The 21,307-nt window shown below is 36.8% G+C and overlaps 1 protein-coding gene across 1 annotated transcript in view; it reads right to left on the reverse strand.

Moving 5' to 3' along the window:
* The window catches only part of ESYT2 (extended synaptotagmin 2), a 167,546-nt gene that overhangs the window by 84,468 nt on the left and 61,771 nt on the right, over positions 1 to 21,307 (reverse strand). The window contains exons 2-4 of the mRNA XM_042782246.1: positions 11,170 to 11,211; positions 10,188 to 10,322; positions 6,019 to 6,095 (exon numbers count right to left, since the gene is read on the reverse strand). Coding sequence (XP_042638180.1) covers positions 6,019 to 6,095; positions 10,188 to 10,322; positions 11,170 to 11,211 — 254 coding nt within the window. The remainder of the gene's footprint in view (positions 1 to 6,018; positions 6,096 to 10,187; positions 10,323 to 11,169; positions 11,212 to 21,307) is intronic.

Here is a 21,307-nt window from a genome sequence, read left to right on the forward strand (position 1 = left end):
AGCCACTCAACCAGGCCTAGCCAAGTTGACACACAAACATAACCACCACAGTAATCCATCACATAAATAAAACAAAGGAAAAAGACCACATGATCATATCAATTAATGCAGAAAAGGCATTTGATAAAATCTAACACCCATTCCTGATAAAAATTCTCAGTAAAATAGTACTAGATGGGAAATTTCTCAATATAATAAAGGACTTATATGGAAAAACAATAGGCAACATTATTTGAAATGGAGAAAGACTCAAAGCATTTCCCTTGCAAATGGGAATCAGAGAAGGATGCCTTCTATCATCACTTCTATTTACCACTGTATTGGAAGTCCTACCTAGGGCAATAATGCAAGAAACAGAAATAAAAGGCATCCAAATTGGCAAAGAAGAAGTAAAGCTATCTCTATTTGCAGATGACATGATCCCACACATACAAAATCTGAGAGACTCAAAAAGAAAACTATTGGAACTAATAGAAATATTCAGCAAAGTGGCAGGATACAAGATCAACATATAAAAATCAGTTGGAATCCTCTATACCAACAAAGAGATCTCTGAAAAGGAAAACAAGACCATTTACAATAGCTACCAAAAAATAAAATATTGTGAAATAAATCTTACCAGGGAAACAAAAAACCCATACAAAGAAAACTACAAAACACTACTATAAGAAACTACAAGAGGCCTACATAAATGGAAGAATATGCTATGTTCATGGATAGGAAGACTGAACATTATGAAAATGTTAATACTACCATTCCACCAAAGCAATCTATTCATTCAATGCAATCCCAATCCAGATTCCATCAACATTCTTTAAGGACATGGAAAAACCAATCATTAATTTTATATGGAATGAAAAGGGACCTCAGATAAGCAAAACATTACTGAAGAAGAAAAACAAAGTAGGAGGTTTCATACTTCCCAATCTCAAAACTTATTGTACAGACACAGTACTCAAAACAGTGTGGTGTTGGTACAACAACAAATAGACCAGTAGAACAGAACTGAAAATAAAGACATAGATCCATCCATCTATGGACAGCTGCTCTTTGACAAAGGGCTGAAATTCATTAAATGGGGGAGAAGTAGTCTCTTTAACAAATGGTGCTGGCTAAATTGGATATTCACTTGCAGAAAAATGAAACAAGATCCATACCTCACACCATACACAAAATGAACCCAAGATGGATCAAAGAGCTAAATACAAAACCCCAAACCATAAAGTCCAACAAAGATAAAATAGGGGCAAACCTGAAGCCCTGATTTATGGCATAGACTATCAAGCATAATCCAAAATGCACAAACAGCAGAACAGAAACTAGATGACTGGGACCTTTCAAAAATTAAAATCTTATGTGCTTCGAAAAACTTCTCCATAAGAAAAAAAATAAAACCTATAGATGGGGAAAAAATTTTGGCTATGATGTATCCAACAAGGGACTTATCTCTAAAATTTATAAAAAACTTCAACACCTCAACATCAAAAAGACAAACAATCCAATTCAAAAATGGGCAAAAGACACAAACAAACACTGTCTGGGCAGCCAGCAAACACATGAAGAAATGCTCACGATCATTAGCCATTAAACGAAACTCACTGCCATCAAGTCCGTTCCCACTCACAGCGACCCCTTCTTGGGTTTCCAAGACAGTTATCTCTATGGAAGTAGATTGCCCAGTCTTCGTTCTGAGGAGTGGCTGGTGGGTTTGAACTTGCAGCCTTCTGGTGAGCAATAAAATGCCTTAGGCACTATGCCACTAGAGCTCTCCATTAGCCATCAGAGAGAAGCAAATCAAAACAACAATGAGATATCATCTCACTCCAGCAATAATGGCAAAGTTCAACAAGGCAGAAAATAACAAATGCTGGCAAGGGTGTAGAAAGATTGGAACTCTTATACATTGCTGGGACTGTAAAATGGTACAGCTGCTGTGGAAAATGGTATGGTATTTCCTTAAAAAGGTGAAAACAGAAACCATTTGATCCAGCAACTCCACTAGTAGGAATATATTCTAAAGAGGTGAGACATAAGACTCTAATCGATACATGAATACCCATGTTCATCACAGCATTATTCACTACAGCAAAGAGATGAAAATAACCCAAGTGCCCATCAACAGATGAATGGATAACCAAACTATGGCACATTCACACAATGGAATAATGAAGAATCTGTGAAGCACTTCATAACGTGGATGGACTTGGAGGACATTATGCTGAGTGAAATAAGTCAATCAAAGGACAAATTACTATATGCATCCATTATTATGAAAAGTCAAGGAAAGGCTTACATGGGGAAGGAAATTTACGTTGTGGTTATCAAGGATAGGAGGGAAGATGAGGGAAAATTTCTGACTAGTTAAGAGTCATGTGTTGATTTGGGTAAAGGGAAAGGCAATATAATAAAGTGTGACCAGCACAGTAACAATAGAGAGATGCACAAAAGGTATAGACAACAGAGGCAAATACTATTACATATAAAGCACTGCATTATCAGTAAAAATAATCACTAGTCTACGGGTGGATGCATAGACAGGTGAGAAGATCAGGTGTGGGTAGGTGAACAGAAATATACCCATGACCACAGATAGATTTGGCTGATGATATTTCTACATGTGTATTTGTGCTACAAAAATATCCACACACAGGGCTTGGGACCATAGTCACAGGAGACATCAAGCTCAACTGGCGTAACATACCACACAGAACACTGTTACACCTCCTACTTTGGCGAGGAGCGACTGGGATCTTAAAAGCTTGCAAGCAGCCATCTAGATGCAATGACGGGTCTCTCCTTGTCCAGAGCAAAGAAGAATGAAGACAACCAAAGATTCATGGAAATAATTAGTCCTAGCGACTAGTATACCATGCGATCCACAGCCCATATGACTATGAGACCGAAGAACTAGATGGTGCCTGGCTACCACTGTCAATCACTAGGAGGGGGATCTATGTAGGAGATCCTGGATAGAGAGGGAGAACAATGTGGAACAAAACTCAAAATCATTTGGGGGGAAAAAAAAAAAGTGACCAGGTTTACTGGTCTGATAGAGCCTGGTAGAACTACTGAGACTATACCCCTAACTGCCCTTCAGGTCTGGAATTGAACCCACACCCATGGCTTCCAGCCAAACAAAAGACAGGCATATGAGTTGAACATTTACCTAGGGTAGATACACTCCTTGGAGAGAACAATCACGGTAGAAAGAAGGAATGTTTATGCACAGGGAGACAGTTCAAGTGGCAGGAGTGCATGGAGGGATGGACACAGGGAAGAGGTAACTATCGGGAGGAAGTGGGAGTGGAGCTATGGCATTGGGGTAAACTGTAGTCAATGTCATGAGACAAAGTGTATGTGAACTGCTGTACGGAAAGTGAATTTGCTCTGTAAACTTTCACCCAAATCACAATTAAAAAAAAAACAAACCACAAATTAAAATTCCAATAAACTATCCTGATTGACATTATGTCTTACTTTCCTAATCCTGCTGGAACAAAATGACCACAAGTGGGTGGCTTTAAAAAAAAAAAAAATCCACATACATTACAGAACTAACAGAGGACAAGGTTGGAGTAGCTTCTTTATGACAACCAAGCATCTTGAGGGAGTGAGTCACCAGGCCTGTGGACTCAGGACTATGGCTTTGGGGGACATCAAGGTCAATTGGTAGAATATAGTACACAAAAATCTTGTTCTAGGTCCTACATTGGTAAATAGTGACTAGGGTCTTAAAAGCTTTTGAGTGGCCATCTGGGATGCAACTATTGGTCTCCCCTTGTCTGGAGTAAAGAAGAGTGAAGAAAATCAAGTCATATGGAAACAAGTAGTCCCAGGGACTAATAATGGATCACAGGAACCACAGCCTTCACAACCCTGAGACAAGAACTAGATGGTGCCCAGCAACCAAAGACAACTACTCAGAAAGGGATCAAAATTATAGATCCTAGATAAGTGAGATGAAAAATGTAGAATAAAATTTAAAAACACAAAAATGACCAGAATTACTAGTCAGCTAGAGACTGGTGAAACTATGGCCCTGGCTTATCTATTCTTCAGGCCTGAAACTGGACTCACTTCCAGGGATTAGCTCTTAGCCAAACAGTAGAAAGGCCTTTGAGCAGAGCCTACCCCAGGGAGATGCACTCCTCTACCGTAGGGAGATGGATCCCCTAAATCAATCAACCATGAGAGATCAGAAGGGCAGCATTTCCATAGGGGGGAAAGCTGAACAGACAGTAACACATATATAAGAAGGACACTTGGAAGGGAAAGTCACAGGTAGGAGAGCTCTTTATCGTTGGGATTTTAATAGGTGCTGTGAAATAAAATGTGTATAAACTATTGAGAGCAAAACAAATCTGCTCTTTAAATTTGTACCCAAATCACAATTAAAAAAAAGTTTTCTGGAATAAAGTCTCCAGTGTTTATTGTCACAATGTTAAAAGCAATTCCTGTATAAATCTTCTCACTGAGGATTTATTTACTCTGTGTCTATCTGGTAGATTCACCAATAATCATTCAATAATAATTCACCAATAATCCATTACAAAGTTATCTTAAAACTTTCCTCTTACTCACTTTATGACTTGATTGTTCTACTTCCCGGTATCTTTCAATGATTCCTTCCCTCTCTATTACCAATGTAAGCTCTAGTGGTGTAGTGCCTAAGGCATTTAACTGCTAACAAAAAGGCTGGCGGTTCAAACCCACCAGTTACTTCCTGGAAGGAAGACTGGGCAATCTACTTCCCTAGTGATACTGCCTTGGAAACCCAAGGAGGGGTTGCTATGAGGCAGATCCAACTCGACAGCACTGAGTTTGATCTTTTTTGGTTTTCTCTATTACCAATAATTTAGTTAAGGTTTTTGTTGGAAACACGCAAAAAGCAGAATGCAGAGTTTTTTACATATGTAAATATCTGAGCAGATAATTTACTTATGTAGCTATGACTGCTAGAATCCATTAAAGCCAGATGGCATTTTCAAAATGACATCTATTAACTGATTCATTCAAATATTTATTTAATAAATATGTATGGAGTAATTACTAGGTGCTTGGGATAAAGCACTGAACAAGAGAAAACTGAATTTTCATGAAGTTTATGCACAGCCTAGTGGAAGGTCCTTCCAGGTTACAGTCTAACTTAAGACATAAATGGGACTTCCTCTATTCTGTTTATGACAATAACATTGGTACCAATACCAAATATTTTTAAAAATGTAGATTTTTTCCATATGAGATTAAATACAGTCTATGCTCCTTTCTAAGAGAAAAAAAGGTACCAACTCTAAACATTTACTACTACTTTAGAAACTTAAAGATTACATTAAAATAAAATGATCTTAGTACAAGATTATAAAAGAAATGAATAACACTTTGAGTGATAAGAATCACACAATTGTCAGCCAGTTAACAGTACTTCAGCAATCACTATATACACAGTTGTATTATTAGACCTCACACAAAATACAGTAAGCTATGTTGTTGTTGTGTGCTATCAAGTCGATTCTGGCTCATAGTGATCCTACAAGACAGAGTAGAATCACCCCATAGTTTCCTAGGCTATAATCTTTATGGGAGCAGATCACCAGGTCTTTTCTCCCACAGAGCTGCTGGGTGGTTTTGAACATCTTACTAGCCGAGCACTTAACCACTGTGCAACCAGGGCTCCTTCAGTAAGCCGTGAATAAGTACAAATTTAAAATGGGGACAAAAACAAAAGAAATTAGCCTTTATTCTGCCAGGTATACCATCAGATCCTATTTTAAATTTCATTTATTATCTACATTATTAGGAACTGAGACGTAAAGGTAAATAACATTTGGGCCTCTGACAAGAATTTAATCAAATTCTACTAAATAGTAAGTACGATGTGTGTTCATTATATCTGCCACTTTATGGGAATGTGGGATATACAATGAACACACTACATGATGGTAGTGAATTTGGCTGAATTTCATGGGAATAGCTAAGTAACATCATATATTATTAACCATAACACAAATAAAAACTTACCTAATTTGAAGGTCCAAAATAATTTGCCTTTTGTCTACATTTTCAGTATATACCTTAACACCATTGATCCTGAGGGGCTGAAACCAGAAATAGATTATTTTAAAATGCAGGGAGGAATAAAAAAAAATCAAACCTTGTAATATAGCATAGAGTAAGAGGACAGGTTTTATTTAGTATCTGTGGTGGTTAAGTTTCTGTGTCAACTTGGCTGGGCCTGGCTGAGTGGCTGGGCAGCTGGTGGTAGTATTCCCCATGATGAGACCGGCAATCAACTCCATGGTGGGATCTACTACAAGCAGCTGAGTAGTTGCTTTGGGATGTGGTCCGCTTCCTGTATATAAAGAGAAGCTTTGAGTATGGTCAAAAAGCTTTTGAGCGTGCCTTTGACATGCTTGGACCCTGCATGTAGCCTTGTCGTTGCTTGGCAGCCTGTTATGCTCTGCCGACCTTGCTTTGCGATTTACAATTGACTTAAGTTAATGGCCTGCCCTGTGGTTTGATAACATCGGGACTGTGCCTTTTTACTTGTCAACCTTGGGGCTTCTCAGCCTCAGCAGGCTGCAGCTGTCTGAGTGAAGAAATGCCTCTAGCTCCAGTGGACTGGAGCAGGAAGCAGAGCTGGACCCCAAGGTTGAGGGGCTTTCACCCAGCCCCTAGAGCCTGGCACTTTGAACTTGGACTTAAAGCCTCCAAATTGTAAGAATAAACTCCTGTTGTTAGGGCCATCCCATTTGTGGTATATTTCTTGTTAGAGCAGCACTAGGTAACCAGAACAGTATCAGACTATGGAAATTCAAGTTCTGTTTTCACAGTGTCACAGCGTATTAGCTGTTTGACTTTCAGCAAGTTAATTAACCATTATTTTCTCATCTGAAAATGCAGATAATACTAGTATGTAGTTCATGAGGTTATCGTAAAATTAAATGACATAATGAATGCAAAGAACTTAATGCAATTCCTGCTATATAGTATTAAATATACATTAGATCTTATTATTATGCTAATATATGTAATGATATATATTTTTTTGCCATCTTTTTTAATAAAAGTGTGTGACCAGCACAGTAACAATAGAGAGATGCACAAAAGGTATAGTGCATCTTACCTCCATTCTCTCTTTAGTATAAGTGTATTGGTTTCTTCTACTTCATCCTTCCTACACTATTTGAAATATAACTTCCTTTTTTTTCTTTGTGTCTTATAAATTTCTTAAGTTTTGCACAAATATGGGACTTTCGAGCTAATCGAAAATACTAGCTGTAGTTATAATTTCGATACCTAATACATGATATGGGAGCCCTGGTGATACAGTGGTTAAAGCACTGGGTTACTAACCAAAAGTTTAGGGTTTGAACCCACCAGCCACCCCACAGGAGAAAGATGTATTGTCTGCTTCCACAAATGATTTACAGCCTTAGAAATCCTATGGAACAGTTTTACCCTGTCCTCTAGGGTTTGTATGAGTCAGAATTGACTTCACAGCAGTGGATTTAATATATGACTTAGAATAAAATGACTCCGTAGAAAAAGCAAAGTCAGGTTAAAATAAATGTTAAATCTCAAGGGCCTGTGTATAACTTCACTTCAAAACTTTTTCTATTTATCAACTTGAGATCCCTTTTAAGAAAGTTGTTGATATCACATTTGAATATTAAATAATCAAGATGAAGAAATACTTTACCTGCAGAGGCTTAGGGCTTATTTTAACAAGTTTAAATGTCATAAAATCTTAACTCTGAACTAGCTGTAGAATTAACTCTTAATCTTTGAGAGTCTATACATTTCCTAAGGAGCTCTGGTAGCATAGTGCCTAAGGCACTTGACTGCTAACCAGAAGGCTGGCGGTTCAAACCCACCAGCCACTCCTTGGAAGGAAGGCTGGGCAATCTACTTCCATAGTGATAACGCCTTGGAAACCCAAGGAGGGGTCATTATGAGTTGGGTCTGACTCGACGGCACATAACAACATACGTTTCCTATTACCCTAAATTCCTGAGACGTTTCATTATGATACTAGCTAAGACTTATAAAGGCTGCAACAGAGAAGCTAGCAAAAGGGAAAATAGGAACTGAAAAAAAGATACTGCCAAGAAGACATGTACAGAATGGTATATCACTAAAAAACAGAATCAACTCATTGCATTGCTAAATGAAAATGGACCTATATATTATTCAGAATCTTTATTTCAAATGTTTGCATTCTATAACATATTCCCCTTCCTCCACTTAATTGACATCTTAATTTAACAGAAACAAGGAGGGCAACCCCACTTCAAATGAATAAAGGATTTTCTAATTGAAGGACAAAGATCTAAAAGGCAATAAAATTTAACTGCCTTCTGGAATATGTCCAATACATTAAGCGCTAATGCAGTGCCTTACATAGCACTATCCATGTAGTTCTGTTCCTTTCATTTATTAGAAAGACAGCTTTTACAGGCCACTTGAAAGATGCCAGTATAACAGAGATCAAGGCCAAAGCTACCATTACTCCTAATATATTTAATATTTTCTAATGATCTTCTTGGTAGAAGATCTTCTTGTTGGTTGGTACCAAATTTAAAATACCTGTACTAGAACATGAACATAATTAAATTCTTCCTAAAGATAAATCCAGCTAGGATTAGAATTTTAAATCTTCACAATATGATAATAACTTACATTAGGGAATGAGAAACTATTGCTTGCTGACTACTTTTGGCTCTTGGGATGTTTTGTAAGGTTGACATACAGTCCTTGAGCTAAGAATGGTTTTTCAAAGACTGCAAAAGCAAAAGGAGGAAAGGAAGAGGGGTACCTGTGACATAGATTTATATGGCTTTCAAAGTCTAAAATATTTAATATCTGGTCCTTTACATAAAAAGTTTACGAACTTCTGCTTTATATTAATATAGCATTTTAACTTGTAATTGTGTTTGTTCCTGTCTGTTGTTATCAAGTTAGAGAAGGTAAAAGTAAATATTAAAAGAAACATACAGGCATCTTGTTCAGGCTCTTTGCAGAGGCAATCTGTAAATGGCATTTGAATAAATGATAACCACACTACGGCATTTAACAAACTTGGATCCTTTAATGCTAAGAGAAGAAATAGCCAGCACAAAAACAGATGAGTATATTTGATGAGCCTGCATTTTTGACACTGGATGATGAATAATTGCCGATGTGACACAGGATTCTCTGCCCATAGAAAATCAGCTTTGATGGAAGATGACGATAAAACCCGAGTGGTGTGGAGTGTGAACGAGCACTTGGGACACAGACACAGATCAGGCCATGTTCAGGATTATAGGAACAAATAATAACACCAACAAAACCACCCGGTCTCATGTTACATGGGTGCAGTTGTCAAAGTCCTAATAGACTGAAATAAAGAATGTCTAAACCATACTATAGGGTGATTATTGTGTGTTATGGAGAACTTTGTGTGTGTGTGTATTTAAAAGTACTATACAATTCTGAGGTTTTATTAGGCATATAAAAAATGTTAACTTGAACTGTTGCTAATTATTTTAAACACTTACAAAAAATTAAAAAGAAAACTTGCCATGATCAATTAATTTAAATGTAGTATTGAGGCTGTCATTAGAAGTAGTATTAGGAACTAGCAGCTTTCCTTTTTACATGATTCCAATAATAAAATCTTTTTTCCCCAAAAACTGTACTTCACCTATATAATTAATGCAGATGTTTACAATCCAAGTACAGAGTCTTCAGTTTTGTTTTGAAACATTTTAGGAAGAGTAAATACATTTAGCTCATTGTCAATTACTTAATCTTTAGTGTGAATTCATATATTAAACTCCCTTTCTAACAGGACAGAAAGCTAAAAACCTGTACAAAAGCAATTTTGACAGAATAATGAGTATGAGGTAGAATGACATGCTGGAACTAACAGGAACTAACCTATGAAGGCTGAAATTGATCCCCCCCCAAAAAAAACAGTGGAAGAATGGGGGCAACAGGAGGCCTTTTCCTGACAGAGATGAAAGAAAAGGCATTACAAGTTGAATGACAGATCCTGGAAGGGAATCGAAAAGACATACTAGTCAAACCCTTTTTTAGTGCCAATTTTCTCTAGAAAAAAATTTTAAGTTGCCTAATTTTCTTTTTAAAATTTTCACAGCAATCCAACTGTGTGTGAAGGTAAGGATACTTAAGAAGAAACTGACCTGCTGACCCAAGTCAACCTTTGTGAAGCTAAAGGTACTAAGGTGGGTGTTTGCTCCACGCACAGCTGGTTCTATTGTTTCTCGAAACAACTTCTCTATAAATTGGCAAATAAAAGGCCACATGTGTTTTACAGTCTGGAAAGAGAAAGAAGACATGTTAAACAAGACAGTTTTAACCTATTATATACTTAAGTAACCATGAAACATTATGTTCCTATAGTTTACCAGAGTTAGTTTTGAAAAATAAAGGGGGTGAGGGAAATTTTTGTTATAGAAAACCAACAATAAACTTATTCCACAAAAAACTATTAATTAACAAAAATATTGCAAGAATTAGTTATTCTGGCTTAATTTTCTACTTAAGCATATCAGCACATTTAATGACTGCCAAAAATCAGAAAATCCTTGTGGTTTCAAGTTATTGCTGAAAACTTTTCCAAACTATATAGATCTTAATAAGCATTAATTAATTTTATTCAATGACTAACTTCCAGTGTTGCAAGATGATCATCATGTGCATTAATTTTTATTATATAGCTCTAAGGATACAGAAAATAAAGAGATAAAAGATATCTAGGTCAAAGTATGCTGATGTAAAAACATTTTTTTAAAAAAAATGACTAATTCCTTTTTACTAGATTTCTTAGAGTTATTTCCCTCTTCATAATAATGTTTTCAAAATTTCAGTTTTGATTATTACAAAATAGATCTGAACACCAGCCAGTTAGGAAAGAAGACTCCAGGCCAAAGATAAATGAGTGAATTATCAATTATCTCATAGTTTTCATAGACATAGATCTCACTCTTTAGAAAAGGGAAATAATATATTAGTTATGACTATTTTTTTAGGGAACAGAAAACAACCTACTAAATTCTAAACAATTTCAAATGTTGCCAACGTTCAAATTCTCAAATATGGAAAGCTGCTATCTCATCCTTTAATTCCCATAGATAAGTGGTATTTAGCATGTTCTAATCTTACCTTATTTAGCCACTCTGCTCTTTCAGTGTCTGGAAAATGAACCTAAGAGAAAAATATACACACACATGACTTTCTGACTCCTGACAATTGTAAACAAAATGTCAAGGAGACTAATCAGTATTCTTATTGTCCGCCCTATGTTTATATAATGCTTCTTTAAAACAATCTGCTCTAAAGCTGTGGAAAATGGATCTCTGAGGAGGGAAATTAAAGTGCCTACCTTTTAAGAATGCTCTGAGTCTGAAAAGTCTAATGCCAACAAATACCTCCAGAACCTTTTCTATATCCTCAATGTCCAGAGCAAAAGTCACTGCTATCTGAAACACTGTACTAAAAATTGAGACCTCGCTTTGTAAAGGAATCATTTTCCCATTCTATCATTACTATTGCTATCATAGTATTCTAGAAATGTAGTCTCAAAGCCTCCAAAAATGGACTTTTCCCTTTTGCTTTTCACTTATTGCCCAAAACAGCGTGCAGATGCTTTTTCCATACTTGAATCCTCTCCATGCTCTCTCTCACATTCTCCCAAATGTGTACTATAATTTTCGTTTTCCATGGATTAGGCCTGTATATTGAAGAAAAGAAGTGTTTGTAGAGGTAGAAACCTATTTTAGAAAAAAGGTGAAAAAAAAATACTTTCTTTGCTGTTGGAGCTAAACTAAAACATCCTTACAGAGGAAATTAAAGCTGCTTTTGGTCATATATATTTTCCTCTGAAAAATGACGTACTTCCTCATCTCTCAAAAGAAGAAGGTTGTATTAATGTTCATAAATCATACTTTTGGTCTAAAATGAACAATGGAAAATAGACCATGTTGTACTGAGCATTAAGATATAGTCAGAAAAATGTTCTGATTTCTAGAACTTATGTTCCTAAGCAGCATAAAGCATTTGAGCTGATGAATGATAAGCCCTCCTCCCTCCCCTACCAGTCCTGATGGACTAGCCTTGGGGAAATAGATTAGTGAGAAGACAGTTCTGAAGAAATGGATGAGAGGAGCTGAGACAAAGAATATTATCAGATTGCTGAGTCCCCAAGAAGATGATTCTTTGAGAACTAACCCAACCTCTCATGCTTAACCCATAAAAACAAACTGAAAATGGAAGGTCAGCAGCAGCCAGTCTTGGTCCAAAAGAGGTCATTACCATCACATCAATTCCAAAAAAAGAACCCTCTGAGACTGATTATCTTTCATCTTGAGAACACAGGTAAAGAGCAGAGAAAGCAGTAACTGGTCATGTTACTATCTGTTCTCTACTGTCCACATGACTTACTCCTTTACACTATAGGACGTTAAGTGTCTAGTCTGCTTGAACTATGAATGACAGTGGGCTTAAGTGAACTGAAAAAAAAAAAAGGTGTTTTTAAATTAAGTTAGCTTGAACCTATTCTGGAACAAAATCAAAGGCATAACAACATTCCAGAATTAAGACAAAGACTTAGCAGTTGGGAACAATTAAAAAATAAATAAATAAAAGCTAAAGATTAGGAGAAAGAATTACTAGAGATATTTGCTTAAATCCAGAAGATATATTTCTATCAGTATAAAGCAAAAGCAGTTGCCTATACTCTACAGGGTTCTCAATGGCTGATTTTTCAGAAACAGATTACAAGGCCTTTCTTCCAAGTTGCCTCTGGGTAGATTTGAATTTCCAACCTAATCTCAGTTAGCAGTCAAGTATGTTAACTGTTTACCCCACCCAGAAACTCCTCCACTACTATACACTTATTTTGACCTGAGTTGCAACTGAGTTGTACAATAAAAAGCAGGACTTTTCCCTCAAAGAACAGGAGGAAATGTGGGGACGAGGTAGGGGAGAGTTGGAGGGCTTACAAAAAACTAGCTAGACTGGTACCAAAATTAAGTATGTGTAATTCATCTGTAATTTGTATTCTGCTATTATTTTACAATATAGTAAAGAATTTCAATACTCTAAAAGATAGCTCAGGAATGTGATGTAGTTGGTTGGCACACTAGCATTAAAGCAGATATTAAAAGCATTAGCATACTAAGCATGAAAGCAAATATTAAACAGTGGTCCCAAGGCAGAAATTTATTAGGAAGTTCTCTCCCCTTCTGTCTTTCCCATTCTTCTGAATCTAAGCAAATGCTGGTGGCCACAGAAAGTAAATATAGAGCACCTTCTGTTTGGGGACACCCAGAACTATTTCACCACAGATTGTTCCTTCTTTTATAATTTTAGAGTAAACACCAGAGCCCAAGTTAACATCTTTGCATGCTTCTATTTAAACACTTGAATTGACTTGCCATTTCTTGTGATGTGTTTCTACACCTGCCTCCCTCAGTAGGCCTCCCTTGCCTGGCTTCCCAAGTATACTAAATTTAGCCACCAGAACCATTATTCTAGAACACAGTAATCTCATTTCAGTTTACCTTACTCAAGACCATAAAATCCTATTTGTTTCTCAAATAGTTCAACTTCCTCAGCCTGATCTTCAAAGATCTACCTCATATCACATTTTCTCTGGTTCACAACTCATAAATATAATTTTTATCACACTCCTTTAATTCAACCAAAATTGTGGCCCCTTTATATAGAAATTCATTCTGTTTACTTCTGATTTTACCTACTGCCTCCTCTGCCAATTCTTCCTTAAGAATCAGCTCATCTCAGTTCTAGACAACTGTCCAAATATGACACCATCCAAATCCAATCACTCCTTAAATCCACGGTAGCTTAACTATTATATTGTCTTTATAAATCTGCTTTTGTTACATCATCACTCTGTCAATGCTCCTCAACTGTTTTGTGTGCTCAATCTTTCTCCTTTTACCCAGCATGTTCACTATACTTTGTAGGAAAGAATTAATGTTTCTTTAGAGATACATTCTAAAGAGATGATGCTCAAAATTGAAATGTTCAACATGAAGCTTAATAATACTACCCCTGAATCTTTCTATGTACTTTGCTTATCTTTTTCAATTTTTCATTTAGAATATTACTAAAATTACTATAAGTTCTTTGGGCCCTACTTCTATGTAAAATGTTATCTGAAGTGTAAAATCGCAATGTAGTATTAAAATTAGCAACAATTATCCACATGCAGATAAGCCTTAGTACCATTTCAACTTAGAGTTTTGAAAGAATGTATGATGTTGATGAGATCAGCAAAGGAGGTCCATGATAACATTCTAGAAAACTTAAATTGCTATTCTACTTCTTAAAGAAATCTCCCAAATGTCAAATGTTCTTTGATAAAATTACAGCAAGATGAGTTTTCTGCAGTTAAATCTTCCTTTTACCTGTTTTCAGATCTTTCATTTCTCCTAAATATTATGAAGTGGCAAGTGTGTTCATTTATACCTTAACCCCAGTAAATAACTGATACACCATCTGTGAATACAATCAATTTACCTGTTACTATTTAGGCTGTGATACAGCAATTTTCAGTCAAGTACATATTATATTGTGCCCCAATGAAAGGAAGGTGGGTGCTCTGGAAGCTGGCCCTGGTCCTTCTAAGATGGACTGTCTGTTGATTCTTCTGTGTCCCTCAGCAAGAAAGGGACAGAACAGCATTGGTAACTCATTATGAGGTCCTATCAGATATTTCTGTGCCAGATTTGCTGTATCTTTTCCAGTGAGCAGGGGTAAGTGGTCTGTTCCTTCTTCCCAATTAGCAGGAATCATCAGACATTCTTGCATTAATCTGACACACATCAAAGAAACTCAATTTTATTTGTATAACACAGAATCCTAAAACATTTTATGTACAGAAGGATTTCCTTCTACTGCAGAAGGGAAAATGTGTTCATTGTGTTTTGTTTGTTTTTTAAAGATTCTTGGGTTTCTTTGAAGAAATAAATGCTTGCTAGGTTCTGAAAGCCTATAACCAGGTATCCTAAGAATTTAGTATTGTATCTCACATACAGAAAGCTTTACCTAATCTAGATTTTACCCAACCAAAATCTAAGGAAGGCTCAAAAGTAGGTATTCTATCTCAAGTCCCTGAGCTCTCTGAAATTATACACAAAATACTGTGTATATGCAAATTTGCTTGGAAACAAATCCACAAGTTTCATCAGATTTTCACAGGGTCTCTGAACCCCTAAAGTTTAAGAATTATGGTGTAGGGTAGTAGAGAAGACTAAGATCTCTTCAAAGTCCTTCATTTAAAAAGATGAAAAGGAATAGAAGTAGGTGCGGAAAGGCCCAGGTCCTTGGGATGGCTGGGGATATATTATAATTCTTCCATACAGCTATGTTTCCAGAAGATTAGTGAGAGCAGACTGAGTCTTCAGCCCAACTGTATTTGTTTAAAATAATAATAATAAAAAAAAATTACAGAGTACATATCACTAAGTGTATGGTAGGTATCAGGTTAAACTATTTCACATGCTTGTCTCATTTCATTCTAACAATGGATCTACAAATATGATCTATTAACACTCTAACTTTATGGGATAACTAGTGAAGGACAGAATAGGGACACAAAACCAGATCTGTCTGACTACAAAGCCCAGGCTCTTGACCACCTTGTTAAATCCCACTGTGTGCACTGAAGGACATAAAAAGTCCTTCAGAGACAGTTCCTCGGCAGAGGTGTTGGTGCCAGCCTCCAGTAAGCCCACCATGTTCTCATTAGAGCACAATGGAATCAAAGATTAAAGCTTAAACTTCAGATTACATGTCTTACATAGTGCAAGGTACTGATTAACAACCAGAAGTAGATAATTTTGCATATTTAATTGTGATCTATTTATCTGGAGTCTAAAGTTTAAATATATGTCTTGAAACAGGTGATTAGCAAAGTTTAACAAATATTAGAGCAATTTAAAATAAAACACTGATACCACATCCAAAACAAAGAAAGGATTTAAAGACTGGTTTTACTTTTGGAATGATTAACATTAACACACCTTCACATGAAAGAGTTATGACAATTAAGAAGTAATGAATGAAGAAAATGGCACATTCATTAGAGAGAGGAATTTAACAAAATTATATGTGTTCATCCTCTGACGAAGCAATCTCATTTCTATGAATCTACTCTGAAAACACAAAGGCAAAAATATGAAATGACATGTGCATAACACTATTTATAATAGCAAAAGACTAGAAACAACCCAGACATTGATCAATACTTCATCAATAATTCAATATTCAACTGGTTGTTCAGTATACTATGGTACATCCACACCAAGAATTACCATGCAGTTATAAGAAGGAATGAGGAAGATCTCCAGAATAATTTCCAGGATGTATATTTAAGTGAAGAAAAGAGAAAAGTCTCTACAATTAGCTACCATTCACCTCAAAAGAGAGGAGAGAATATAAATATCTCCATTTGCTTAGATTTTTTTTTAAAATTAACAATAACTCCAATAAACAGGGTAGAACACACAAATATGGAAGATAGGGCAATGGAACCAAGTTAATCCTCCATTCATATTAACTTTCCACTGAATGATACCATCATATATTTGTACAACATTCTGTCTTCCAAGGAACATTAACATTTATTATCTCACTCAATCATTTGATCACATGAATAAGCAGCACAGCTATATCCCATTTTACTTATGAAGAAATCAAAACTCAAATAGACTTAAGTGGTTTGCTTAAAGTTAAGACAACCAGTATCAGGATCAGATCTCTCTTTTCCTGCCTCCAACTTATTATCCCTTAAAATTATCAGGCCATTTAAGTGGCCCCTTATCTTTCTCCCCAGCACCAGAAAATTTCTACTTATACAGAATAAGTCATTTAACACATCAATTGGGTTAGTAAGTATTAGTCCCTCCAATATATTTTCCAGTTAGTACTTAGTAGCAAATTCATATTTACAGATAACATAAAATGAGCTTCTACTTTCAATCCAATTGAAGTTTTCTTAAATTATAGGAAATTACTATGTTTGACCACCACCCACTTGTCAGTTTATCATACTGTGGTGGCTTGTATATTGCTACGATGCTGAAAGCTATGCCACTAGTATTTCAAATACCAGCAGAGTCACCCATGGTGGACAGATTTCGGCAGAGCTTCCAGACTAAGATAGGTTAGGAAGGAAGGTCTGGCGATCTACTTTTGAAAATTAGCCATTAAAAATCCTATGGATTAACTATGCAACGCTAAAGAATAATGTAGAATCTGCAAAACACCGCATAACGTGGATGAACTTGGAGGACATTATGCTGAGCGAAATAAGTCAGTCACAAAAGGACAAATATTGTATTAGTCCGTTATTGTAAAAGTTAAGGAAAGGTTTATCTATTGGAGGACATTTTCTTTGTTGGTTACCAGGGGTGGGAGGGAAGGGGAGGGAATACTGTTAGATAGATAGAGATAAATATTGATTTGGGTGAAGAGAAGGGCAATGTACCAAATGTGAGTGACCAATATGGCAGCATTGAGGATGAGAAAGACAGAGAGAGTTACATAGGCAGTACAAACAACAAATATGAACCCCTTTGCATATACAATACTGAGTTGTCAGTGAAAGCAAACATGGGTATAGGGACGGATAGATGGGTGAACAAGCTAAACAATTAGGTATGTCTAAATGGAGAGTGTATCCAAGAGCATATACAGGGTTGGCAGACAATGGGCCTATAAGTTCATGTGAATGATCAGAATTCCCAGGTGTATAGTAGAGCTGACAAGGGGCAAGGTTAGGGTCATTACTTGGTCACAGCCAGCTACCCAGAGGGACCGAGTAGTTGATCCTGCGGGCTTGGGACCATAGTTGCAGGGGACATCAAACTCAATTGGCATAACATACTATACAAAACATTGTTCCACCTACTACTTTGGCGAGTAGCGACTGGGACCTTAAAAGCTAGGAAGCTGCCATCTAGATGCAACAACGGGTCTCTCCTCGTCAAGAAGAAAGAAGAAAACCGAAATTAATGGAAACAATCAGTCCTAGCGACTGGTACACCATCCGATCTGCAACCTATACAACTATGAGACCAGAAGAACTAGATGGTGCCCAGCTACCACTGCCATCCACTTGGAAGGGATGTAGGAGATCCTGCATAAAGAGGGAGAACAATGTGGTACAAAACTCAAAATCATTTGGAGACAAAAAAAAAAAAAGAAGGTGGGGACCAGGTTTGCTGGTCCAATGGAACCTGGTGTAACCACTGAGACTATGGCCCCTAGCTGCCCTTCAGGTCCGGAATTGAACCCACAACTGTGGTTTCCAGCCAAACAAAGTACAGGCATGTGAGTTAAACATTTACCTCAAGTAGACACACGCCCTGGAGAGAACAATCATGGGAGAAGGAAGGGCTGCTTATGCACAGGGAGATAGCTCAGGGTGCAGAAGAGTATGAAGGGATGGACACTGGGAGGAGGTAACTATGGGGAGGAAGTGGGAGGGGAGCTGCTGCATTGTAAATTTTGGTCAATGACATGAGACAAAGTATATGTGAACTGCTGTATGAAAAGTGAATTTACTCTGTAAATCTTCACCCAAAACCTAAAAAAAAAAAAAAAAAAAGGAAAAAAAAAAAAATCCTATGGATTAAAACAGAATATTGCCCACTATTGTGCTAGAAAATGAGTTCCCTAGATTGGAAGACACTCAAAATACAGTGTCCACAACAATGAACTCAAGCATACGAATTATCATGACGATAGTAGAAGATCAGTCAATGTTTTATTCTGTTGTACAAGAGGGCAACATAAACTGGAGCCAACTCAATGGCAACTAACAAGAAGATACAGGAAAAAGAAGGATCATGGATAAAACTTTTAACAACAGTTTGGCATCTAAAAACTTCATCTGCTTAAATCCAGGAAGCAGGAAGGTATAGATCATTCCACAATATATGTGAAGCAGTTACATGTAGTCTCCCTTTGGGGCTAAGCCCCCCAGTATAGCAGTTTAATACCTCCCATCATTAACACTACTGTGTGTTTATAATAAACTGAGCATCATACTGAAATCCACATTCAAAGTCTTCAACTAATTTCTCTCATAGTACGAAGAGCGTAAAGGCAGAGTGGGGATCCTGCAACACAGAAAATGTTCCAAATTTCCACATTTGCCAGGATAACTCCCTGGGGAAGCCTTCAAACAATACAGAGCACAAATTTTACTGTTCTGTAAACTACAAAAGATATTAATAATAAGTCATTTAGAAGTAGTGACAAAAGTGCAAGGGGGTAGGATTAGTGGAAGGGCAGAAGTACAATTAATAGTCCTTGGGTAGCAATAAAATGTTATCAGATTGCAAGTGAACACGGAGATTAAGAAGTAAGCACACTTTTTAAAAACAGAAAATATACTGATATTTTTTCTCATTTTAGTTTAAGAAATTATTTTAAGCATTTGAAAAGCTTTGAAAATAATATTTCTGTAATACAGTATTGAGAATATATCCAAATAATAGGTTAAAATTTAACTACAGATTTTCCAGTCAACAAAAATTAACAGATGCAATATATTCTTAAAAATGTATAAATGCACAAAATAAAAGTCTGTTAAGTACATCAAACTAGTAAGAAGAAGGGAAATTAAGTTTTTACCCTTTCTTCTACACTGTCATACATTGTTTAAGGTCCATGGCACAGGCTGTAAAACAGGACATCATAATTTGGACATTGTGTGAACACCATATTATATACAAATAGTCCCCAGATTATGAACTAGTTCCATTCCTAAATTTGTCTAAGTCGAATTTGTAGATAAATCAAAACAGGTACAGTTCATATGTAACATCAGTCAAATGTTTCTTAGTAAACAGTATACTTTTCTGTGCATAAAAAACATGAAATAATTCCAGATAACACTAAAACATATTTAACATGCTTTGGTTCTCTAGTGCCACTCTACCAGAAAATACCACAAATGGGTGGCTTTAACAAACAGGGATTTATTTTCTTACAGTTTAGAAGGCTAGACATCTCAGTTGCAAAGTGCTAAACTCTAGGGGCTGGGTGAAAGCCCTTTGACCTTGTACTTCAGCTCTGCCTCTTGTTTCTGGTCACTGAAGCTGGAGGCTTTTCTTAACTTAGGCAGCTGATGGCTGCTGAGGCTAGCAAACCCAAGGTTTACAAGTAAAAATGTACAGTCCCACGATTATCAAACAACACAGCAGGCCATAAGTTCAAGTCCAGAAAAAGTCCCAAGATCAGCAGGGCATGGCAGGTAGTTGAATGAAGACTTAGCTACATGCAGGGTCCAAGTGTGCCAAAAAGCTGTGAGACCTTTCTCAAAGCTTCTCCTTATATACTGGAAGGACACCACATCTGTAAGACAGCTTCTGTGCTGCTTCAGTAGACTCCACTATGGAGTTGATTACCAGTCTCATCATGGGGAATAACTACATCCAGCTGCCCAACCACTCAAAAACAGGCCCAGCCAAGTTGACACATTATTATCCCACAAAATAAAAATGAAACCCACTGCTGACGAGTCAATTCCAACACACAGCAATCCCCATTGGGTTTCTGAGGCAGTAGATCTTTATGGAAATAGATTGCCAGTCTTGCTTCCGCGGAGTGGCTGGTGGGTTTCAACCACCAAACTTCTGGTTAGCAGTCAGATACCTTAGGCACTGTGCTACCAGAGCTCCTTATCACACATAAAAATATAGTAATAATAATGTTTTGATGCATGTCACAAAGTAGCTCCCGTTTGTTATTCTTAAGCAAAGTGGCCATTCTCACTTCTAAGGAGCAGTCAGTCTACAATTCTAGAACAGATTTGTTTGTTCTTCTGGCAGTCTATGGTATTTACAGTATTCTTCACCAACATCTTAATTCAAAGGCATCAACTCTTCTTCAGTCTTCCTTATTCGTTGTCCACCTTTCACATGCATATGAGGCAACTGAAGATTGGTCTTCCAGGTGATATCTTTGCTTATTAGGTGCACTTTAGTCTTCCAGGTGACTTGCTAACTAACACTTTAAAGAGGTCTTTTACAGCATATTTGCCCAGTGCAAATACCCTAAATTTTCAATATAATAGGCTTCACAGGAGGTGGGACCACAAATGTATATGCAACTGGATGTTGCCTGAAGGGATGTTATGTTATGGATGACTGTGTATCTTTGTGCTTGAATTTATTGTTGTTGTTGTTGTTGTTAAGTGCCGTCGAGTCGTTTCCGACTCATAGCGACCCCACGCACAGCAGAACGAAACACTGCCCGATCCTGC

This window comes from Orycteropus afer, unplaced genomic scaffold (assembly GCF_000298275.1).
Source record: "Orycteropus afer afer isolate SDZICR_OR568_19922 unplaced genomic scaffold, OryAfe1.0 scaffold00271, whole genome shotgun sequence".
NCBI lineage: Eukaryota > Metazoa > Chordata > Mammalia > Tubulidentata > Orycteropodidae > Orycteropus > Orycteropus afer.